Raw genomic sequence first — 26512 nt, 5'->3', positions numbered from 1 at the left:
TGCCTTCCTCTACTCTCTGCCCTCTGCAACTAATCCAGAACAGGACTGCTAGACTTGTCCTAGGCCTCAAGACCAGGGACTGTATTTCTCCAGCTCTAAAATCTCTCCACTGGCTCCCAGTAGCTGCAAGGATCAAGTTCAAGACCCCATGCATCGTCCACAAGGATTTCTGGGCCTGGGTCCTACACCACATCCAACTCTCTATTCCTAAAAACCTTCCTTCTCGAGCCCTTCACTCAGCCACCTCCAACTGTCTGAGGGTCAGACACTTCTCCAGGCAGAGAGTGGGAGGTACACCTCTCTCCTAACAGGTGCCTCCCTCTGGAATGGCCTCCTTGCCCCACTCAATCTTGATCCAGACCACCTGAAGTTCCGGAAGCAGCTCAAGAACTTCCATTTTGCTTCTGGTTTCTCTCTCTCCCGTGCTGACCTATCTGTCTTCTGCGCTGACAGTTTGCCTGGCTACCCTCAGAGTTTCACTGGGTACCAGGTTCCTCCACGTCCAGTAGCCCCTGAACCACTGCCAGGCTTACCACACCCTTAGGAGCTGTAGCTGGAGCCCTATAGTCCCCTACCTCCTTGCCCTTACCCATAGCCGTCTTGCCCTGGCTGCACTTACTCAGAGCAATGCTGCCTGATTGCACTTCCCTCTTCCGTCACCCTGGCACTTCACCCCCCCTGCACTTTGCATATCACACTTGTACAATCTGCATGACACAAGTCCTAGTAAGATCGTTTGTTTTGTTCTCCCTCTGTCTTCCCTCCCTGTCTTGTCGCACCTAGAAACACTTGTATACAGGCGCATTATAAATGACCTATCATATCATATCATATTTGTCAACATAGTGTTTGGAACTCAGTCCTTTCCATATGCCCATTTGGGCACACCTGTCCTTGTCTCTCTACATTTGCATGAATGGCTCCTAGCATGAAGTCCCGGGAAGAAGCCAATTTGAAGATATGCACGGACTGGAGAATGTTGGTTGGCTGAATGATGATGGCCATTCCTACTCTGCCATCTTTGGCAGACATTTAATGATGCGTTCCAGTTAAGTACTCTCTCTATATCTCATTCTTTTGTTTGCTGTCTTGGGCTTCATTATGGGGAACCACAAGGCTTTAAGTAGACATCTTTGACTCAAGTGGAGAAGGAGATTTCTTCAACCTCTTAGGACACATCTCTCAGGACTGGCTAAGGTGCAGCTGCTGTATATCTAGCATAATGCTAATTTCTCAGCAAACTGGCTGAAGTCCAAGTTGCAATGATGATAGGGGTAGCTTCCCTCCTGCAGAATTATAAATCTCTGGCCTGTTATAGAGATCTTAGGGAGGTCTTCAGCCATCATTCTGCCTCACCACCTTCCACACATTGTTGTATCCCCAAAGTGACTGTCATTTCTTTCTCTGAGGGATATGGGAAGTAGATCGGCAAAGAAGAAATATGCAGAAAGTCACGCTCTTCCATGTCGCAATCGTTGTGCTACAGTCTTTTGCCCTGCGAGGCCAGACATTAAGCTCCCTGATGGTCAACTGCTTGAAATACTAAACATCTACAAATGAAGGGGTGCCTGATTATAATCCCTGGTTCCTCAGGCTTAATACTCTAAACAAACACAACAATGGACCAATCGGATAGGGCATGACACATCAGATGCATTTATCTTTTTATATATACCAATAAATGCATCAGTCTAAATTCAATTTGATTTTTTATTATTATAATCAAAAATTATATAATCTACCTTCATAATAAAATTCAAAAAATATTTTCAAAAGTCAACTCACATACATTTATTCCTACCACCCATTCAGTCTCAATTTCTCTTAAAAGCAATTCACTTCATAGCTACATCCATGACTACTTGTTCACCATAAACACTATACAATTTTAACACTGTGAAATTCCTGCTGCCTGGTGTCAGGTAATTTTATCTGTGTACAATTAGTTAGTTAGCGTCCACTTGATAACGCAACCTTCATCAGGACACAAACAGGAAGTTCACTAGTTCTCATTTATCACACCAACTGAAAAACAATGAGAACTTATTAGAAATTCTAAAATAAAGCCATCCCCTCTTACTTTTCTATCACTTCTAATGTGAGCACACATGATTCTCAAAAGTAATCATTTTAATCAACATTTTTCAATGTTACTTAGTTAAATGAAACAATGCCAATACCTCAGTTAAATCCTCATCACACCTGTGTGTGTATCTCATTTCAGATCCACATGACTTTACTGGTGTTGAAGATTTAAGACATCTAGATTGGCACTTTAGTCATGTGAAATTATATGTGACACTGAGAAATTGTGAGTAACCCAAATGCAACCAGGTGATCATATACGTGAATCTATGCGACCTGGACTCAATATCCTGCATTATTAATTACTGTCACAGGGATTTTTGATAAGATAGGGCATGAATTTGCGATGCTCTTCAGTGACTCAATACATGAATATGCTCTATTAGGGAAAATAAGCACTGAGGGATGATACATAAAATGAGGTACCTCTGATTGGATACTTGGTAATACAGGGTGTATGGTGACCTGTTAGTTCTGAATTTCTCTATGAATAATAGAGGCAGTTTACGAACTAACGCTAAAAATAAAAATAAAGAACTCACAATACCAAAGATATACATCAATTTGTACTGCCAATTTTACAACACAGAATAGTTGGGGTATATCCTCTAAATGGTCTGATTCAGTAAACTAAGGCCGTTCGTTCGGTACGGTTACTAGCGGCATGAGAGAAAACACGCTGGCCCTCATTACGACCCTGGCGGAAAGTGACTGACCGGACCGCCACAGCGTAAATAGCGTTTCCGCCATTGCACGATGGAGCAAAGTGCGGCCCATTCCGACCCATCGGGCACGAGCACCACGGCATGGCGGAAGTGCAAAGTCCGCGATGGCGGAAATGACCCCAAAACGGCCCACACCGCCGCCGTACGGCGCCCTAGGTGCAATACCGCCACCCATCTTAGCGGACACCGCAGTGAGCGCCAACCGGAAAGTACGGTGACCGGAAATATACGGAAACGGAAGTAAAAACATGGGCCCGGAACGGGAAACATCCCGCCGTACACCTCTAAAACCACAAAATCCACACAACCACTAAAAACACTACCCTGAGACACACCCCAACCCGTCATCCACCCTAGCGAAACCAAGAAAAATGGGAAAAGTAGCGAAGAAAGCGTGCGACCGCAAGCGGCAGGTCCACTTCTCCCGTGAGGAACTCACCGTGCTAACAGAGACCCTCCAGGAGAATGCCGCCGCCGTCTTCTCCACGCAAATGACCAGGACGGCACTTGCGAACAAGAAGGCCATATGGGCTCTGGTGGCACAGCGGGTAAGTGCGGTGGGGACCGCACCCCGCAACCCACAGCAATGCAGAAAGCGATGGGACGACCTGCGGATACGCGTCCGTAGCATACTTTCTGCCAACCGCAACATTGCCACAGCCACCGGGGGAGGATCGGAATCACCCATCAAGTTGACCCCCTGGGAAGAAATCTGTGCCTCCACCATTGGAATGGAGAGTATAGAGGGAGTCGGAGGGATGGAGAAAGGAGTGCAGACATCCGAAGAATCAGGTAGGTTGGCCAAATAAAACAACGCCAAATCCACAATGTCCAATCATGTGAAGTACCATGTGTCCACATAGTGCAACAGAAACACATGGCCAGGAGAACGTCCACACACATTGGCCTGATAGCGCACTTTAAAACACACAATAAATACATAAATAATTAAAAACCCCAAAAACACCCACTACACGTGCAGCAGGCACACCCTAACTGCAGGCTGCCAAACAACTGCACCCTCACTCCACACACAAATGAAACCACCTCCAAGGCCCCGACCCAAATCACCCTCAGGTACCACCCCAATGCATGTGATACAATGCCATTCCAATTCCCACAGACCCATTAATAACCCTCGCCCTCCTTTACTCCACCACAGGGTCCGATCCAAACGACGAGCTTCAGGACACCCCTACCAGCACACCTGCAAAGAGGGCCAAGACCAACGGCCAAAGACCCTCCACCTCAGCTGCACGCATCAAGACACGGCAGCAGCACAAATCAGGTGGCAGCACAGAGGAGGGAACATCAACAGGCACCCCAGCAGCCAGCATGCCCACAACAGCAGCACCACAGGTCCCCCCAATGGATGCCACAGAAGGCACTGCCTCTGGTGGCAGCAGCACCATAGGTGACACCCCATTGATGGCAGCATGCTCCGACACAGAAGACGGGGATGTCGAAGTCAGATCCATCCATGACCTGTCCCAATCCCCCTGTCTGTCCCATCCCGTACAACATGAGGATACCACGCAGGGGCACCCACAAGACGACGACTGGCCATCCCCCACAAGCCCTGTGGCAGGGCAACATGAGGCGAACAGCCACTCTGTGACACCACCGCAAATGGCCATGGCCCAGCAGAGGCAACAGTCCCTCGACCAGTTAATCGTGCAACAGCAGCAACTGGCCACGCTCCTCAAGGACCATGCCGATGAATGTGGGGGCACTAAGGCAGACATAGAAACATCAACTGAGACACTTAGGGCAGAAATGGAGAGAAGTACAGAGACACTAAGGGCACAAATGGAGAGTAGCACCGAGTGCCTGAGAGTCCAAATGGAGAGTAGCACCGAGAGCCTGAGAGTCCAAATGGAGAGAAGCACCGAGAGCCTGAGAGTCCAAATGGAGAGAAGCACCGAGAGCCTGAGGGGGGAACTGCATGCGACGTCCAAAGACGTATGTGCCGAACTTGCCGCAGTGCGCCGTGTGCTCACTGAGCTCTCACAAACCCTTAGGGACATGCATGGACGTGAGCAGGCAGAGACATCATCCGTTGCAAGTTCCGTCCAGGGCAGCCCCCAACGTAGATCTGGGAGGAACCTGCGCTCCACAGGCAGGGGTGCCCCTGATACCCGCAGAGGGGGCTTGCAATAGCGACTGCCTACTGACAATGAGCATCTTTGGACACTGGTGTTCGGGGGGGAGGTAGGAGGGTGGAGGGGGTGTGTTGGGCTCACTTGGGTGGCGGGTCGATAGGGTGTTCAACATGATATCACATATGCCATAAACAATGCACGATCAACCAATGAGATGTGTGGACAATGATCTTTGTGTACTAGGCCATCATAGGCGTACAGTCCATATTGTGCATGTACCAGACACACACAGTGCCACGAGTACCGTGTCCATGTATCAGCCACCAGGCATGAGTGCTAGAAGCATGCATCAATGAGATGCTGACGAATTTCACGGCCCTCCTGTGCCTCGCAGACTCCTTGAGGTGCTGCCACATCCCCACCCTCATCATGACCATATTCAGGTGCTTGCAGTTCTGCGTCAGGGGGCATGGGCACATTTCTACGTACGCACATGTTGTGGAGCATGACACATGCCATCACCATCTTTGCAACCTTCTCATGGCGGTACAGGAGTGCCCCGCCAGACCTGCTGAGGCAGCGGAAACGAGTCTTCAGTAGGCCGAATGCCTGTTCTATGACTACACGGGTACGTGAGTGGGCATGGTTGTAGTCCTCCTCATGCTGGTCCTGTGGGTTCCGGACTGGTGTGAGGAGCCATCTCTGCAGTGGATATCCAGCATCACCTGTATGTGGACGATAAACGTATAATGTGGAATGCCATTGCTACGTACGCACACCCCCCCCCTTCCTGCCAGGTCATTGCCGAATCACATACCCCACATCATCATGCATGAAATGAGACTCACCGAGTAGCCAGGATCTGTTCCCTGCGTGTCGCTCCATGTAGCGTGGTATAGTAGAGTTCCTCAAGACCATAGAATCATGGGTTGATCCAGGGAATCGGGCACAACAATGTGTAATGATCCTGTTGGAGTCACACACCATTTGTACATTCAGAGAATGAAATTGTTTTCGGTTGCGGTACTGGGCCTCCATGGCATGTGGGACGACCAATTCCACATGGGTGCAGTCGATGGCACCAAGGCAACCCGGTATGCCGGCAAGTGCATGGAATCCCACTTTTGTGTTGGTAATTTCCTGCTCCAAGCGTGGTAGAGAGATGTAGTCGTCTGCGTGCTGCAGGAGGGCATCGAGCACTTGCAATAGTGTCCGTGAAAATAGGGGCTGCGAAATGCCATGCAACTGTCCGACTGTGTGCTGGTAGGTGCCTGTGGCCAGGAAGTGGAGTACAGACACCACCTTCAGTAGGGGTGGGATGGCGGTTGGGCTATCTATCATGCTGACAAGGTCAGCCTGTGTCATGTCCACAATGGCGGCTATGGTGTCCCGGTCCAAACGGTAGAGGGTGTGGATCTGCTCATCAGTGAGGTTGAACGGATGTGCTCGGAGGCGTGGGATTGCGGGCTGCCTGCGTGGTGGTAGTGGCTGTGCTGGCGGCCCTTGCTGGCCCTGCCTTGCCCTCCTCCTCCTCCTGCGTCTCCTCCGTGCGGCCGGTTGTAGTTGGTGTTCGTCTTCTTCTTGGAGTTGGAGTACTTGCAGTGCTATCAGGTCCCCCAGGGCCAACATCGCTAGTCCTGCCGGTAGCATTTCGGAGTGGGTGTGGTTGTGGGAGGAGACTGGGTGTGCAATTTATGTGTTTTCAGGCTGTATGGCCTCCACCTGTGGTGATTCATTCCACCTGTGCAAGCTGCTCTCCCCTTTGGCCGAGCACGTCCCGCACACAACGCTGCAATTCGAGGAATGGCATCTTGCTATTGCAATCATGTATTTGTACCCGATGGCCGTGTAACATTGGTTGATATGTTCATTCGGCTATGGTCCCATTGTTTCACATACAATCTTTGCAGTCGCGAACAGACTTGTGAAGGGTCAGTGGAACGTAGTACTCGAGTAACGGTGGGCCCTCATGCATCACTGTACCGAGTTGCAACGACGGGCGGGGCGTCCCATTTGTGAGTGAAGGCAGTTGCCATTTTCACACACAGCCGCACTAGATGGATTAATTTGTGATTTCAAGCGACCACAGATGCCTTTTCGACGTGATGTTGCAAATGAGGAATTCGAAGGGCGCCATTTTCGGTTATCAGCTAGCGGCGAGGAGATGCCCACAGGTCTGACTGCAAATATAACGTTCTATTGTTCAATGTCCTTGGGACAGGGGCCATGGCGAGGATGCAATGATTGATATGAATAGTTTGGGATGCGCAATAGCGACGTGGGCGATGAGGCCGGACGTTCCCAAATACATGTTACTTCACAACACTGGAATTACGGGCTGGGGCACTGTGGATTTTGCAGGCTGCATAACGCACAGACTCAATGGATATTTCTAATGTTATGTGAGTAAATATTCAGGCGTTTTTATCCCGGGATGAGGGAATGATGAATGGATGCATGGACAGATGATTTGATACAGTGTTTGCCATGTACAGGGCTTCTTGGAATCTGTCCGCCTCCCCTGCGCTATGTGATGCAGGGCTGCCATAGTGGGACCATCGTCTATCTGGCCTTGTTGAGCCCTCCCTGTCTCGACGCGCCCTCAGACACTTGTGTCCATGCACGTTACCAATCCCATCTGATGGATTCTGTTTTCACAGACGCATGCACAGGTACACTCGTTTGTGATGGTGTTTACACCTCGATATAGATAGTTATGAGTCGCAAGTGGTTTTGGGGTGGTGATGATCCTTTGGGGCGGGCTAGCATGCATATGGCTGTGGATTTAGTGTGATCATTGAAGTGAGTTGTTCGAATGTAGTTCTGATGGCCATTCTGTTCTTTTTTTTTTTCTTTTGGTTGACAGTTAACTCCTCCCCTTTTGCCACTGCCATCTGTATGCCACTCCTGCAGATGGCTTTTACTCCCGACACCTGCTGCTTCGTGTTAATCAGTGGAGCAGCATTACGATCTTATGGGGCGATCGCCAATGGGCCACATGCCCTTACGCAGTACTAGTGGCTCGGAGCAACATTTCGGCCTTTCAGCTGGACTAGTGCCTCCCCATTGGGACGGCCCTGCGGTTCTGTGCGCTTCCATGTTGCCTTTTCGTACGTGAATGTGGCTCTGTGTACCATGATGGAACAGGGCGTCACACAAGAAGTAGCTGGTCATTTCTTGCGGATGCAGCCCACAATGGTGAAATGTGTTTTGGAGTTCATGGCCTAATGGCTGTATGGGCTTGCTGATTTTGTTGTGCATTAAATTTCTATTCTGATATGGGCCGTGTAGCGTTCTTCTTTGCAAGTGATGTGGCATATTCCTATTTGGGGAGCGATGTATTGTGAGGAGATCTGCATTGGGTTCCAGCTTCGGAGTATAGTTGCGTGGTACTGTGCTGGGCGCGTTTGCCTACGAAGCCCAGTGAGGTCAGGGATGAGGGCTGCCAATATGACTGTTTGAATGATGTCATGCTCAGGGGCGGGGGATTAGGTTTTGTGTGACAGATGCCGGTCAGCCAGGTGGACTGGTGGAATGATGTGATTTTCGAAATATTGCTGGTCACAGGTGCCTGTGTTTGCGTGCGTTTCTTGGTGGGGGACTGTGGTCAAGTCCATTGGAATGGCTTCTGTATTCGTGCCATCTGTGCCCTGCAGCTCCCATTGGCCCCTCTTGTGATTCTTTTGTTCGTTGGCATGCATGGGTGACTTGTACATTTCACTGGTTGCATTGTGACTTCATTGCACCTACGGGGAGTTGTACTATGGGGCAGGGAGCGGTGTACAGGCACTCAGTGGGGCCGTTTACGGTTGATTCGCGATGCCGTACTTCTCGCCATGGCGGAATGGTACTTTCCGCCGTGCTTGATGGCGTTAGGTACATGTCCGCTAGGGTCGGAATTCGCGTACCCTTGCGCCATGGTGGTATTTACGGTTTGGCATGGCGCGCGCGCGCGTACTTGGTGCAGTTAGCGTTGGCGTTCACTACGGTGTCGCTAATGGCATCGTACTTTGTGGTGACGGGTCATAGTCGCACCGAGCGCTATTCGATGGCGGTATTGCATTTCCGCCATCGTTTTTCGATTTCCGCCAGGGTCGTAATGAGGGCCGCTGTCTGCTTTCAATGACCATGATCAATCATATAAGAATGGGACGGGACGCGGGGTTCTTTGCAAACAGTATGCGACTGCTCGCGACCGAAGAAGGAGTGAGAATCTTGTTCGGAGGAAGCCATAGACGAAGTTCTCTGCGACCCGCGGTAAGAACATGAATGAGAACTATGCAATCTGACACGAGGGGCTCGAATGATAAGCGAGTAATCGATCGAAGCATAACCTGCTATATGTAAATTAACTAAATAAAAGTGGGTGATTGTAATGTAAATAATAGACAGAGCAGATATTCTAGCTCACAGACTGTATAGATTGAAGAGGAGACCGTCCATACTTAGAACGGGTGAATTCAGTCACCACTGTAGTTTGAGATGATATCTCTCGGGGATACCTGAGATGTGGTTTTCTAATGTGACAATAATGAAAGCCAATACATACTATGGAATTACTGGCTCACTAAATGGAGGATGTTCTAATAAATCTGATTCAGATGGTTGAGATAGACCGGTAAACTAATGGCGGCTTCTACTATGTTGTTCAAGGGACATCATGCAGGTATGGATAAATTGAAGAAATAAATTGGAAGCGGTTTTGAGCCTGATTGTGAGAATAATGAAGGGCTATTAGGAAGAATTACTTGGAAGGACAGAAATCAATGTAAGTAATGAGATGCACTGAGGACGGTGTTTGATATCAGGGCATGCTAGCACATATAGAGCCTTACTTAAGTATTTTTGTCTTGTAGGATTTGCACCAGATAATTATTTTATGGTGTACCTACCAGCAAATACATGAGCGGCAGAGATATTTTAGACAAATTATCTGACAGACGGCATTTGTCTTGAACATCCTAGGACTAAGAAACCTTTTCATCATTTAAGGATACATTTTATGACCAGAAGGCGACACAAAGGGCGCTGTGGCACTATTGGAGTGAGTATTTGTGAAAAATAGGGAACCCTGTATTGATGTACAGACATTTGAATTAAAATACCTTATTTAATCGTGTCATATGCATTGCATCCTTGTGGGTGGGTCCATATGAAATGAGATACACACACAGGTGTGATGAGGATTTTATCTGAGGTATTGGCATCGTTTCATGTAACTAAGTAACATTGAAAAATGTTGATTAAAATGATTACTCTTGAGAATCATGTGTGCTCACATTAGAAGTGATCGAAAAGTAAGAGAGGATGGCTTCATTTTAGAATTTCTAATAGTTTTTTTTTAGGTGGTGTGACTCACCCTACTTTGTTAAATGGGAATGACTGAACTTCCTGTTTGGGTCCTGATGAAGGTTGCGTTATCAATTGGACACTTTTTTTGAAGTCCTACCAGACAACCGAAACATGTGTCGATGATTACAACTGTGAAACTAATTGTATACAGATAAAATTACCTGACAACAGGTAGCAGGAATTTCACAGTGTTAACATTGCATATTGTTTATGGTGACCAAGTAGTAATGGATGTAGATATGAAGTGAATTGCTTTTAGGTAGGAATGAATGTATGTGAGTTGAATTTTGAAAAGATTTTTTGAAGTTTATTATGAAGGTATATTATTTAATTTTTGATTATAATAATAAAAAAGCAAATTGAATTTAGACTGAGGCATCTATTGGTATATATAAAAAGATAAATACATATGATGTGTTATCCCCTATCCCATTGGTCCATTGTTGTGTTTGGTATGAAATAATGAACAGAAATGGTGCTGGGAGGTGGACCATTCTGTGGGATGGAGGAATGTGTGCTCAGAAATGTAAACAATTACTTATGCAGGTTTAAAAATCCACAGAATTAAAGTATTCTGGCCTTTAGATATGTTGAAAAATTGCACACTCGTATATTTGACAACACTGCCCAATCTATCACTGGTTGGAACACATCACTGCTTCTGGAAACAAAGTTTCTGGTTGTTTTTAATGATATTTTCCAGAATAGAACAATTCTCTTCTGCCGTGATTTACCAGTTCTTTGATATGTCATAATATAACAATGAAGATTCTCTGATTTTCAGCAATATTGTATCCATGGATATTGTAACTATTGTGGTCATGCATGATTTGCCACATTGCCCAATAGTTGAGTGATGTGCATATCTTCAAATAGAAACAGGACCACCAACATATTCTGCAACAGTCAAAAGACTGCTCTTCCCTGCAAATGACATGCATCCAACCTGTGGTCACTTGGATCATAGTTTAGCAGGTCGATGAGAGGTGGAAAACTGGGCAACAACACACTGAACCAGCTAAGGACTTTGTAGGCTATTTTATTTACATACTTCCAACTCATGAACCATTCATAGAGATATTGTTCTACTGTAGGCACTTGATCTCCACCATAGTGTTTGCTTTTGAATGAAGTTGTAATGTGTGAAATGACAGGCTTTACAGAGAGGAATCAGAAGGGATGGGCACTAGGGCCATCCTTGCCAGATATGCCACCACTGATGTGAATCAACCAATGTGAATTCATCCCCTCTCCCACCACTGCCTCTGACTCTCCCTCAGACTCTGTCCTTGCTAAACTTCACCTCTCCTTCTCTAACACCCTTGACAGGAGGATCCACCTGAAGCCTGACTCTAAGTGCAATGGACGGTATGACCCTGATCTAGCTTCTCTGAAATGTAAGTTCAGAGTTGCTGAATGGAAACAGTAGACCTCGGGTTCATCCTCCGACAAATGCTCCTGTCGCCTGCACCAAAGGCAATATCGTTCTCCATCCGAAGAAGGCCCATATGCAAGCCTGTATCTCTGGAGCCACAAACAACACAGCAGAACTTTTCAAAATCTGCAAGTAACTTGCCAATCCAACTGCAATCTCCACCTCCTTTCTTCCCAGGCTCTCTGCACCGGTTTGGCCTCCCCTTTCACATCTAAAACTCAGGACATCCTGTCATCACTCACAACCAACCCCATCTCCACCCCTTCTCCTGCTCCCTTATCTCCCTTGGCAGTCTTCCATTCACCCCCCGCACTGTCCTTCCTCCTGCCCATAACACCTGATGAGGTCTTGAAGGTTTTCTGCTCTATGAACGTCTCATCAGAACAGGTGCTCCCCTGTTCTTCTAGGACCATCAAGAACAACATCTCCTCTCTCGTACCAGCTATTGTCGACTTCTGTAACTACTCTTTTGTCACTGGTTTGTTGCCTCTATCCTTCAAGCACTCCCTTGTGCAACCTCTCCTGCCTGGCTAACTACTGCCCTATTTCCACCACCCCCTTCCTGGGCAAACTCTTGGAGAAGTTGGTCCTCCCTCAATTGATCCATCATACTGAACTTGTTGGTTTCATCCATGACCTTCCATCTGGATTCTGGGCATCCAGAGGGACGGAAACGGCTCTCCTGAAAACCTGTGAAGACATGCTTGTAAATAATGAATCTAACTCTCCTGCTGTTCTCATTCTCCTTGATCTCTCCTCTGCCTTTGACAAGGTCAAATATTCTATCCTCATAAAACGACTTCATGATACCCTCACTAACCGCCCTTCCCAGTTGCAACTGGGCCCTTTCTCCTCCACCACTTCACTCTCTACCTGTGGCTTCCCCCAGGGCGCAATCCTATCGCTGTTGCTATTCAATATCTATCTCGCCCCTCTTGCTCACCTGATTTCCTCCTTCTCTCCTCATTTCCATTGTTATGCTGATGACACACATATTTCCTTCAAACTTCTCTCTACTACCTCCTCTCTCATCCCAGATTGTCTGACAGCCATCCAGGCATGGTGTGCGGCTAATGATCTCTTAACACCAGTAAGACGGATATCCCAATCTTCGGGTCACCTGTGCCCTGTTTCCCTCTTACCCTCTGACTGCCCTCCTTGGGCACTCTACCCTCACAATCTTATGAGGCCAAAAACCTCTGGGTCATTTTCGACTCTGCTCTCTCCTTCACCACTCACATCTTGGACCTTGGCAAGAAGGCCCACTTCCAGCTTCACCTCCTTAGAGGCATTCTCCCTTTTCTCACCTTTCCCCAGAAGCTCAATGTCTCCACAGCACGGTCTACTGCAACAGCATCTTCCTCAATCTCCCCCTTTCCTTCCAACGCCCCCTTCAGCTAATCCAGAGTAGGGCTAAAAGACTTAGCCTTGGCATCAAGCCCAGGGACTGTATCTCTCCAGTCCTAAAATCTCTTCACTGGCTCCCGGTGGGCACAAGGATCAAATTCAAGACTCTCTGCATCATCCACAAGGCTTTCTGGGGTCTGGGACAACGCTATCTCCAACTTTCCCTCCCTAAATACTGCCCTGCCAGAGCCCTCGGCTTCTCTAATTCCAACTCTCTGCTTGTCAAATGCTTCTCCAAGCAGGGAACGGAAGCCTCAGACTTGAGCCGGATCTCCTTAAGTTACAGAAACTTATCAAAACTCTGATTTTCTCTACGTCTTTCCCTCCCCTGCTAATCACATCATTCCCGCTGAGACTGGGAGCCTGGTCCTTCATGAATCTCACAGGTTACCCGGCCCTCCACCCAGTTGACACCAGCATCCTACGCCCCCTCTGCACTGCCATTGCAGGCCACCTGACTGGCGGCTCTGCATCCCACCCTTGGGATTCTTCTGCCTTAGTACTTAGCCAGGGGCCTCCTCCCCTGGCTCCCCTGGCACTACCCTCCCAGGCTCCCATCAGCTCCCCCGCCTTCCTTCCCTATCTCCTACACTTCACATCACTGCACTTGCACGTCCAAATGCCACTTGTGTACAGGCACATTATAAATGACTTATCATATCATATCACAAGGTGTAGAAGGACCACAATTGTATATTTACTTTTTTGCCACTGTTATTTACTCTCCTTGTTCCCTCTCCACTTTGCCTTGTGGCACCTGGAAACACCATTCTGTTATATAGACACCTAACAAATGCTCTATAAATAAATAAAATAAATGAATAAAATAAATCAACCCACACACTAAACTCTGAGACTAAGCCTGGTCCCATACATTTTGTACCTCCACATGTCTGACTGTATGTCTGTCTATCTATTATTTGTATAGCACCACACATCCCAGGGCCTCAGAGCACTGTAAAATATCCACATGCCCTTTAATGCAGAAGACAATACTGTGTCCTTACCTACTATGGAGAGTGCAATGATCACAATATCAAATATGTTCCATGCCTGCGTAAAATAATATCGCCGTAAGCCAATCAGCTTCAGTGTTGTTTCAATGGTGAAAAGGACTGTGAAGATGATGCTGATCCAGTTTAGGATGTTGGAGTAGAAAAGGGAGATATTATTGTGGTCGAATGCCATAGCCAGGGTGTTGGCAATTATGAGACAGTTGGTGAAGACTTCAAAGTGCTTGGAGTGAACGAGCCAATAAAACAGCATCAGGCATTTTTCCTGAAATAGAAAGAATAGTATGTAGGTTGGCGACTAGATCATGCCATACACACATGCACAGTTTCCCTTTGATAACAAGTTTGGCAATTGCATCCATAGTACCATTTCAATACACATGCACATTAATCCTCATACAAGATCAAGTTTTCTATAAGGTCATCATACCATCATGATTTTGTATAGTTCCATAATTCTATATTTATTTACTTGCCCTACAGTAAATATCATATAGATGTTTTATTGGACATAATAATGTTTACTTTTTCTATAGCCCCCAATGCTGGATTTCTTCCCTTTCACGTTTATGATACTAGGTTTTACTACTATTTAACAGTTCCTCATTCACCAATGTCAGAGGGATGAAGGAGACGATTGGTCCACTGGGATTTGAACCTGTCCTTGCATGTTGTACACAGATGCCAGCGGTGACTGTTTTACTCGCTGAACTATCTCACCATGTACCCAAAGTTTTTAAACTTTCTACCATTGTCTGAGCACCTGTCGTCTTGTCCAATTGTCTACTATTGTCTTGTCTCTCTCTGTCTAGTCTGCTTGCGCCCCCCCTGCGTCCTTCCCAAGTGTTCTCCCCGCCCCCACACCGCCCTCCTATCCTCTCCCAACTACTCTATGGTGCTCTCTTTCTCTCCTATCTTTTCCAACTGCTTCTCTATCGACTATCCTGCTCTCCTTACTAAATCTGGTAGGAAGAAGTTTGAAAAGGACATCCTGGTCTCCAACCCAGGCCTCCCCATCACTGACACCTATACCAGTGCCTCCTCTAGGCAAACACTCCGACATCCTCTTTGTCGTTCCCTCGCCAGACCTATGGACTCTTCATATGGTCTCTGTGCTTTCTCCTCTCTCTTCTTCTCCCATTAAGGGTGGAACCCGGTGGGAGGCCCTCCTGGCCTCCTTCGACTCCTCTAAGGTCATCATAATGTTTTCCTGAATGGTACCATCTTGGTACAATGCCCTCAGGACAATCTTCTCCTCTTTGATAGACGCTTCCCGTGCCTCATCGCATTCCTTCCTGCTGTCCCCTCTCTTCTCTACATGGCTTCTTTGCCTCCCCCTGCTGTCTCCTACTTGGCTTCCTTGCCCTCTCCTCCTTTCTCTTCTGCTCCCCCCCTCTTGGGCTTCTTCTACACTTCCACAGGGCGTACCTCTGATTTTTACCCCTCCCCGGAGGTCTTTCAAGGACGATAACCTTCTGCATATTGTCACTCTAAACTCTTGCTCAGCTGTCAAACACTCCTCTGGCATTTGCCGCCTCCTGGAAGAACATGACCTCGATGTCCTTGGTCTCACTGAGACATTGTTCACAGCCACCTCTGTCACGAGCATTGGCAATCTTCTCACTGATGGCTACACGATCCTCTCCACGCCCAGGTACAGTTGTTCCGGAGGGGGTGTAGCCTGATCTTCCCTTAGTGGATTCCTGCCTCTGTCATTCCTACGCAGGCCTACTCCTATTTCAAATGCCTCGTCTTCAGACTCTCTCTCTCTCCTAGACATTCACTTACGGTGGCTACCATCTATCGGCCACCTGGTTAGATCTCCTCCTTCCTCTCTGTGTGTGCGGACCTCTCCTCTTCCCTCCTGGCCTCGACCACTCAACTCTTCCTTCTTGGGGACTTTAATGTCCACCTGGATACTTCATGTCCTTCTTCTGGACTCTTTCACAAACATTTGTGACTCTCTCCCACTCTCTATTCTCCCCTCTGGCCCAACTCACTCTGCAGGGCACACTCTGGATGTTCTCAGACCATCCCCTTTCTATCCCTCTCACCACTCCTCTCTCCTGGAGTGATCACTTTCTCCTCTTCTCCCAGTTCATCCTTGCTACCCCCAAGGCCAAGCAACATCCAGCACTGCCACCCACCTTCTCGGTTATCCGACCCATGAAGCGTGTGTGAGTTGAGGCTTTTGCAGCCATTTTGACACCACCAATACCCCTTTTGGCTGACTCACACCCTGACACAGCCCTTTGCTATATTTGATACTCTTTATGTTCTTGCCCCTGTCATGAGGATCCGCTTGAAGCCCAAAGCCAAGTGCAACTCCTGGTATGACTCAGCCCTCATCACCATCAAACGCAATTGCAAGGTGGCTGAGAGGAAATGGCTTGCTCCTGCTACATCCAAAGGCAATACCGGCTCGCTTTCAGCACCAAGAAGAGAGCTCACATCCAATTCCGCGTCTCTGCAGAATCTAACAACTCAGCCGGACTCTTTAAAATCTGCAAGAAACTGGCCAATCCCACTCAGCCTCTACCTCTCCTGTTCCCTCCCAGGCCCTCTGCACGGCTTTGGCTTCTCATTTAATCTCCAAAACTCAGGACATCCTGTCCTCTCTCTCTTCCTCTCCCCCTCCTCCCTCTACTCCCTGCTCTACCTCTGGCCTTTATTCGGCTACATTTCCTCCCTCCTTCTCTGCCTTTTCCCTGTTCTCCTTAGACAAAGGATCTAGACAAGTCAGATCTTTGAAAGTCTCGTCAAAACAGGTTCACTGCTGTTCCTCCAAAACCATCAAGGACCACATTGACACCCTGGCTCCTGCTCTGGCTGAAACCACTCCTTTGCCACGTGAGTCTTCCCTTCCCCCCTGAAGCACACCCTCTTCTTAAGAAACCCTCTGCCGGCCCATCCTACCCGGCTAACTATCGCCCAACCTCCATCAGTCCTTTCCCGCGCAAACTCTTGGAAAAGCTGGTAATTTCCCAGCTTAATCTTCACACTGAATCTGTTGGTTGTCTCCATGACCATCAGTCTGGCTTCAGAGCTGCCAGAAGCACGGAAATTGCTCTCCTGAACATCCGTGAAGACCTGCTCTCCACCCTTGATTCCAACACCCCCTGTGTCCTCATCTTACTTGATCTCTCTTCTGCCTTTGACACGGTCAACCATTCCATCCTGCTCAACCGGCTCTGCAATAACCTGGGTATTTCCGATCGATCAGGCCCTGGCTTTCACTGACTTCTTCCCTCTCTGATTGACCCTCCCAGGTCCAACTGGGGTCCTTCCTCTCCTCCATCTCTACCTGTGGTGTTCTCCAGGGGTCTAACCTCTCTCTCAGGTAGTTCAACCAATACCTGGCACTTCTTGCCCACCACATTGCCTCTCTCTGCCTTTACTTTCAGTGCTATGCAGATGATACTCAGCTCATTTTCATGCTCCCTTCAGCCACCTCTTCTCCTTCTCTCATCTTCGATGGTCTGTCTGTCTGCAATCCAGGAGTGGTGTGCCGCCAATGATCTCTGCCTCAATGCCAGTAAGACTGAGATTCTCCTCATTGGCACACCCGCTCCCTCATTTCCTGTGTCTTTCTGGCAGTCTCTCTTGGCCTTCTTCCTGCTACCAACTGTGAGGCTAAAAACCTCGGGGTCATCTTCGACTCCACCCTCTCCTTCTCTCCTCACATCTCTAACATCTCTAAGAAGTCAGACTAACAGCTGCACCTCCTCAGAAGTATTTTTCCTTTCCTCTCCTTCCCCCAGAAGCTCACTGTCTACAGAGCTGTGTTTCTCTCTAGGCTGGATTACTGCAACAGCATCTTTCTAAATCTACCTGCCTCTACTCTCCGACCTCTACACTCATCCAGAACAGGACTGCAAGACTTTTCCTTGGCCTCAAGCTAAGGGATCGCATCTCTCCAGCACTGAAATCTATGCACTGGCTCTCAGTGGCTGCACGGATTAAGTTCAAAACCATCTGCATTGTCCACAAGGCCTTCTGGAGCCTGGGCCTCAATACCTTCAACTCTCTTTTCCTAAATATCTTCCTTCTCGAGCTCTTCTCTCATCTGCCTCCAACTCCCTCAGGGTCAGTCGCTTCTCTAAGCAAAAAGTTTGTTTTAGATCTCTTTCTTCTGCTGGAGCCTCCCTCTAGAACAGCCTCCCTGAAACTTGAGGAGAACAATCCCTGGTTCCGAGAGTACCACAAAACCTTCCTCTTTGCTTCTGCTTTCTCTCCTCCTCTCCCCTGCTGAATTCCCAGCTGAAACTGAAACTGGAACTGCACTGGTCACCTGTCTACCCTCTGATCTCAGGCCTAGGTCCCCTTCCCCACCAGCTGCACACCTGCAATGCCTTCCTGGCAACCCCGCACTTGGGGACTGTTTTCTGTATCCCTACAGTCCCCTACCAGCACTCGACACAGGATGTATGCACTTACCCATTCACTTGCCACCAGCTGGCCGCACTTTTACTTATTGCTTATTTACTCTATTTACTTACTGTCAATCCCATGTACTGCACTTCCCCCTCTCCCTTCCCTCCCCACGCACTTTTCCCCTTCGCCCTTCCCCTGCACTTGCGAGATCTCAATGTGTCCTGGCCTAGTAAGATTGCTGTCTCTGTCTTCCCTCTATTCCCCCTCCCTTGCCTCGTCGCGCCTTGAAACACTTGTGTATAGGCGCGTTATAAATACCATATCATATCAAATCGTATCATGTATCTATGAACCCCTTAAGTGCCAAGGGTGAGCTATCTTGTCCTTGATATTACGTACGCAGTGCCAAGGACGAGATTGCTCGTCCTTTTTGGCACTCTTTTTTGAGCGATCCAGGGATCGCTCAAAACTGCAATCCAACCCCCGGGCTATGAGAGGGGGAGGTCCCCCCTCACTGCCAGGGAGCTGGATAACCTTCAGTTTCACGTCGGCCTGCGTAATGCATGTCGGCGTGAAACTGAAAGTAAATTCACCGCAGCAGCCATTTTTGGGATGTCTTTGTAGTATCGGGGGGAGGGGGACTGCTTACTAGGTAAGTGCCCCCCTCCCCCTGTGGCCCCAAAGCATAGGGCCACATGTATGGAAACTCCTGGGGGCAGATGTGTGATGGTTTGCCCCTAGGGAAGTGGGGCAAAAAAACAAAAAAATCATGAAATGAGGCATGGGAAGGTGGGAGGGGGTGGGGAGCCCTAGACACCAGGAATTTCTTTTGTGGAGGTGTCGTTGGAAAGGGGATATTCTCCCCTTTCCAACAACACCCTTTTTGTAAGCATTGCTGCTCCTGGATCGGGCGCAGGGTGCTCAAACCGGGGGCAGCAATGCCACTAGACACCAGGGATGTCTTCGTACTATGGGGGGACAGAGGGGCTGCTTACTAGGTAAGGGCCCCCTTCCCCATGTATGGAGACCCCTGGGGGCGGATGGGTGACCATCTACCCCCAGGGGTGGGGGGAAACAATTGGCATGGCTGGTGTTGGGGGGAGTGCCACCCACTGGACCACCAGGGATTTTTTTTTATAGAAAGGGGTTGTCCCCCCCTACAAAATGGACTTGGGGTCATGTCATGCAGGCCTCCCTGGGGGCAGTTATCTGCTCTTAGGAAGGGGCAAGTAAGAACCCCCCCTCTTATCTGCCCCCAGTGAGGGCTGAATGAGATTCCCCCTCCTGTATTTGGTGTGAGGGGAGAGGGTCAACCCTCAGTACATTAGAACATTATCTGGGGGTACAGGGTCCCCTCAGCCCCTGCTAAAGGGCAGCCTGCCATTTTGAATTATTATTTTTGTTTACTAAACCTGCCTCGGCGCAGAGGGTGACATTGGTGTTCCAATTTGGCCCCGGGGTGCACAAACCTTACTGCCCCACCCACTTGGGTGGCCTGTCCCACAATTTTTGGCGGCCCTTTCCCCCCCACCGCAGCCGATTGTAGAAGGCCCAGGGAGGCCTGCATGAGGTGCCCCCACCACCCATTTGGGGTGAGGGGGAGAGGGCCCCCAAAAATGGTATGACAGGCCCCCCAGTGGGTGGAGCAGTAAGGTTGGGCACCCCGGCACCAGATTGGCACATCAATGTGCCTCTCTACACCAAGGAGAGTTGGGTATTACAATAATTCTTAATAATATTACTTCCACCATTACTTACAATTGAAAACATATACTATATAAATAATATTCCAAATATTACTCTCTGAAATCATTAGTATTTGGATATATATTTACAAACAGAGATGCTGTCTATTGGAGATGTTATTACCATTTGGAAACAGGGAATTAATGTTCATGATTTTCATGATTGCTCTTGAACAGCTCTAATTTTCTCTTCTCACCTTGTGTTTTGTGATCCAATAGTTAATCGAGAAAAAGATTTTTTAAATAAAAGTAAGGATTTCCTTCATGCGATTCACAAAAATGTTTTGCCATGGGGTATCGTCGGTCACAATTCTTACTTGTCCTTACAAGATGTTTGATCCAAAATGTAACTTTCCCAATAGTGAAAAGTGCACATCGCTTAGCACAAGGACAAAAAGGAATGTATACCTACAGAAGACAGTGTTACAATAAAACAATGGAGTAAGCATTAATTCATAGTGTCATCCATTGTTCCACACATCAACACATTTAGTTATTCCAAATTGACAAATGGGATGACGGTCCACAGAAATACATTCTCTATCTCTCCCTATTTACCAGCATCTTGGTTCAACTTTTTTTTTATGCCTTATAACAAGAGTAGTCAATCTTCTGAAAGACATCTTATGGTATTTTCCAACTATTGAATTCATGTCTGGGTCAAGGTGTTTTGATAATTTCTTGTATTATACCTATTTGATTATTGAAGGTCATTAAGAAGGTCATCAAGACTACTTTCTTACTTGGCCATTCTGGACACTGCTGAGTTAAAAACATATTAGACATTTTCATTGGTTTGATCTCATAACCGGCCTCTAGACTCCAAATTTGTCTTTGAGGACCCACTCATGTAGGCACAAAGATACCATCTCTAGCATCATTTGAATGTGCTAGGGAAAGTGTATTAATCTAATCTGGAAGAAATATGTAATGCCATCAATACCATTCTTGTGATGTATACAAGTATATAACAAAACTATGTCCAGAGTGTCTAGAAAATAATCTTCTTGCCAAGAGATAAGGATGGTTCACGAAAAAAAGGCTTTTGTATCTTTGACATAAATGTGCAGTGCAGTAACTTAAGTGTATGATTAATGCAAGTAGATATATTTTTTCAGAGAGAAAGCTATGATTAAATGATCAGCCTCACTGGAGGGTTAGACATTGTTTTCTGGATTTTCAGGAGATCATGTATAATATATATTATTTGTATATATATATACTAGGTATATATATATATATATATATAGTTGCAGCACATATTTAAATTTAGTGTCGCGTTCCATAGGACACCTGAAAAATGCATCGTTAATACCTTTTGACTGGTATGACACATTTTGCTGAAAATTTGCAAACACAATTGTACTCAAGGACCCCACCACACGGAAAAGTGTGGGAAAGATCAGTTAAAATATAAAAAAAGTTATTAAGAAAGTAAAAACATGCTGTTTCGGTCTAGTCCCCATTCATTTTCCCATAGAGAAAAGTCAATTGTTAGCTCAAACACACAGCCAAAACTGCTGGACGGAATTGGACCAGGTACGAAACAACCAGGGCATGAAGTGTTGACTGGGTTTGCGGTTATTGCATCGAGAAGTTTTTAAAATATTTGACAGAGAAGTGGGTGCCTCCTTCTCCCAAATGCATAGCTATATCTCCCATGCGCCTCTGCAGCAGAGAGGCTGACAGGATTTTTAGAAATGAAAAAGCAGCATTTCTTTTCCAAAATGTTGTTGCTAATAACTATTGACTTGATGGATGGATTTGGATGAAATTCTCTAAACAAGTTTGTCCAGGGTCCCTCCAAACTGCACATTTTGAAAATAATATGTTATAAACTGAAAATGCTATTAAGAAAACAAAACATCACATTTTTGCAGTTTTCAGTCCATCAATTTTTCCAAAGATAAAAAGTGCAGTTTTATACCAGCTGTAGCGCAGAAACCCGCTGGGCAGATTTGGTCCAAATAAGAAACAACCTGGGCACAAAGCAATGACTTAAATCTATTGACTGGTTTGTGGTAAATCCATCGAGTGGTTTTGTAAATTATTTGACAGAAAATGGTGTGTCCCCTGTTCCTTAAAACCTCTATATCAACATTGGTGCTTTGTACAGCAGAGAGGGTATGCGAGGCTAATAACCTTTGACTTGCTGAATGGATTTGGATGACATTTTCCAAACAAATGGTTTATCAAAAGCCCCACTAAACTAGTAATTTGGGAACGATTTATTAGAACATTAAAAAGTTATTATGAAAATATAAAAACACTCTTTTCAGGCAACTCACATTCATTTTCCCATAGAGAAAAAGTGCTGCTTTTGAACAGCAGTGAAAACCACATGACAGATTTGGACCAAATAAGAAACAAGTTGGACACAAAGCGTTGACTGAATTTCCTTGACTGGTTCGTGGTAAATCCATCCAGTAATTTAAAAATATTTGACAGAGAACGCTGTGCACCCTGCACCTTAAAACCTTTATATCAGTATTGGTGCTCTGCAGCAGAGTGGCTGAGAGAGGCAAATAACTTTTTATTTTGTGGATGGATTTGGATGAAATTTTCTAAACCAAGAGATAGTCAAGGGCCACCCAGGCTGAGAGAGGCAACTAACTTTGTACTTGCTGGATGGATTTGGATAACATTTTCTAATCCAAGAGATTGTCAAGGGCACAAAGTGTTGACCTAATTTCCATGACTGGTGTGGGGCAAATCCATGCAGTAGTTTTTGAAATATTCAAAATACAACAAGGTGCCCTGTGCTCCTTAAAACCTTTATATCGGTCTTTGTGCTTTGAAGCAGAGAGACTGAGAAAGGTAAAACAATTTCCGGGATGGGTTTGGGGTTATTCCATCCAGTAGTCGTTGAAATATTTAGCGGAGAAGGGGGTACCACCTTCTACCAAACTTATAGCTATATATTCATCCCACAATGCGTCACTTTTCAGGAATGAAAAAGCTGCCATTATTTTTTGGGCTCAAATGCACAAGATTACTGCGGTCATAACAGGTATAACTGGTATTAGCCAAAAAAGAAAAGTGGAAAAAATGCCGCTTGGAGGAGGAAAAATAATGAAATGGCATCAGGCTAGATTTGGGGAGGGGGAAAGAGGACACCATGTCAAATTAGGGCATTGGGGGGGTTGGGGAGCTCAAACGTTTTCGCATAACCAGGGTTATCCAGAAGTATCTCGATGAAGATCAGCTTTAGCTCAGGGAGAGGTCTCCTAGCCAGGTCCTCTCTTGGATCAGTCCTCGACAGATTGAACAGCTTTTATATTTCATCGAAGGAAAGCAGCAGCAACTCTTCTTCTTCCAGCTGGGCTTCAAGAATAAGCAGCTTCAAGTTTCAACTTCAGCTTTTGAACAAATTGGGAAGTGAGAGGTCCCCAGATATACACATCTGTCCCTCATTCACTCTGGCTGAGCCAGGCTCAGTCAGCTAATCACACAAAAGGGCATTCATGCAGGCAGCCAATCATGCTCACAGGCATTCATGCAATTCACTTCCACCCAGACACTAATAATAAGGAATGTGGATTGGGGCAAGCATCCAGCCTTTCAGCAAACCGCACTGCATTCATGTCAGTTTCAGGCAGGGCTGTCTCATTCTTTGTGTCGCACACACAGAAACCAGACACCCATAACATAGAATGCATATTGGTCACACACTCTATACACACAGGTACCACCCCAAGGGTGTTCCCACAACATACAGTCACTGCGAAGGCTCCAGCCAGTCTGGCCTGGATTTCCCCACAATACCATATATGGTTCTTCCACCCAACAGCCAGTCAGGGGAAGGGGCTGAATCAGGGCTTCCCAGGACTTTGGGAAAACAAGGTAACAGGCAATAGAAACCAAGAGGCCACAGGGACCATGTTGTCTTCTATCAGTAATCCATTGATTCCTATGGCAGGGCCTGAGTATCCCAAAATGGAGGATACTAAGAGCACCTGTCAAATTCAGCATGGATTGCCACCATACTGTGCTATGTGGGCAACACATTGGTGCCCAAAAAGATACAATAGGGGTACAGGGTTGTACCCCCACCCATGGGTGCCATAAGGGTATCCCAAGGGTCTCTGTTCACCATGACCAAAAAGAGGAAGAGCTGCACTGCCAGGAGTCCCACATGGACTCCTGTGCATAAAATAAACAGAACACACATGATAAGGGGGTACAGGACAAGGGCATGGAGGCCCTGTCCATCCAATGCATTTCCAGCATCGCAACTTTGCAGGAGGAGAGTTACATCTTCTCTTGCTTGTACTTTGTGTATGATTTTTTTTAGTAGAGTTTCAGTGTATGACTCACAATTGTGTTTACATGCCCAATGCTTTTTTTATTTTCTACGTTGTTGAGTTTTAGATGGCATTTTTTGTATCTGTTAGAGAAAAGAAATAATATTTACAGTGTGAGTTCCATTAAAGTGTGTGAGTATTTTAATGTAGTTATTGTTTATTAGTATCTGGGACGAGATTGTTTTTGGTTTTGGTTACTTTGTCAGCACATTTCAGATGAATGAATAGTGGGGTTTTAGTTCACCCAGTCTCTTTGAGTCAAGCCAACAGAACACTTCCATAAACATTTGATATAGCATCTACTCAGGAAACTGGGTGATAACTGAAGGAGAAGAACTATCTCCTTTCTAAAAAATCAGAATAATTTCAGCTGAAAGCTATGATGAAGGGACTAGCATTGCTTTTCATACAACATTGAAAGGAGATGTTAAGAATCATCCCCAGATTGATGGCTCACTCCTAAGCAAATCACCCAGAATGAAATCCGTTGCGGGGGCTTTTACACTGCTCTGTTGTATAATAGCATTGGTTATCTATGCGAGGTTAAGCACAAGAGTGCCAGCTCTAAAATTAGTATAACTGATAATGGTAAGAAGCATCATGTTGTTATTTATCAGGGCTGGACTGTCATAATACAAATTATAAAAATGCCTCATCCAATCAGAGCCTGTTATGTCGGATTTAGGGAATGGAGACCTGTCTGTGGAATTATATCTGGACACTATATTCCAGATTCCAGATTTTCCTGAGGTCTTTATCCGATGCAGCTTTTAGCCCAAATCTTTCTTTTGAAATCTATTTCTTTACCACTTTATATTTTGAACGAAGGTCCCTGACTAAGACTATATTGGTACTGGATCCTTTCTTGAGCTCAGAATGTAGCCAGGACTTTAGGGTCCTGCACTCCTGATTGAACACATGATTACCTACATTATGGGTGTGCATTGGCCAGGTGTGGGGTTCCCTGGTTGATACATAAGGCTAGATTGCTTTACAGATGCCATTATAACAGTGCTCAATATTTAGGTCTCAAAAACTGGTATATTTAAAAATGTCCTGCTATGGCAGTATCATGATTCAGCTGTCCCACTTGATGTGTTTCCTGTGGGGGCTAATACTGAGCTCTTGATGTCCAGGAGCATGGCCAAGGTGCACAAGTTTGGTACCTAGATGTAAAATGATGCAGACCGGATCATGGCCACTCTCTGGTCCTATAATAACTTCTAGACTATCAGCCAGAAACCAGTTCTCCCAGTTCAGGTGAGTATAGATTTGGTGAGTATGGCCATACATCTTGTGAACTTTGGAGCAGGTTGCCTGTCCCAGGGTAACCACCCAATTGTTTCCCTTAAGCCAAGTTCAATATATAGGGCATGTCAGCTGCTTGGCTTAGTTCCTGGAAAAAAAAAGTTATGATAGTTGTAATGGACAGTGGTGTTGTGTTTGGAAGATGGAGTTGTGCAATTATCAATTTCTCTCATGGAATTGGTACTAAAAAAAACTGTTTAGGCTACTACAAATTGCAATGATAATGCCATTAGGAGGTCAGGTCCTATAGTTAATAGAAACAAGCCCTTCTACCAGAATAAGTGATTTCAGAGCAACTCTGATGACCTCTCTAAGGGTGTGGGCTGGATCTGGAAATCTTTGAATTGAAGAGATGTCATCCCGAATGATTAAACGGTAACACTTAGCATGACTTATGAATACCCTCTGTATCAACTATAAGGCTTTCTGGGGCCTGGGGCCATGCTACATCCAACTCTCTCTCCCAAAATACCTCCCTGCTAGAGCCCTTCGGTCGTCTGGCTCCATATCTCCACAACCAGACGTTTTTCCAAGCAGAGAGTCGCAAGTAGATCTCTCACCTCCCTTTGGAATGGCCTCCATGCCCCTGTTAGACTTGAGCCAGATCTCTTTAAGTTCTATAAGCTCCTCAAGAACTACCTTTTCTCTTCCTCCTTCCCCCT

The 26512-nt window shown here is 46.5% G+C and overlaps 1 protein-coding gene across 1 annotated transcript in view; it reads right to left on the bottom strand.

Moving 5' to 3' along the window:
• The window catches only part of LOC138510734 (sodium channel protein 1 brain-like), a 640892-nt gene that overhangs the window by 10936 nt on the left and 603444 nt on the right, over positions 1–26512 (bottom strand). The window contains exon 12 of the mRNA XM_069626485.1: positions 14114–14384. Within this exon, the coding sequence (XP_069482586.1) occupies positions 14114–14384 (271 nt within the window). The remainder of the gene's footprint in view (positions 1–14113; positions 14385–26512) is intronic.

The sequence above is a fragment of the Ambystoma mexicanum genome, chromosome 6p (genome assembly GCF_040938575.1).
Source record: "Ambystoma mexicanum isolate Mex_15411 chromosome 6p, UKY_AmexF1_1, whole genome shotgun sequence".
Lineage (NCBI taxonomy): Eukaryota > Metazoa > Chordata > Amphibia > Caudata > Ambystomatidae > Ambystoma > Ambystoma mexicanum.
Note: the sequence above shows the minus strand (reverse complement) of the source record. Positions and strands in the feature narration are given on the sequence as shown.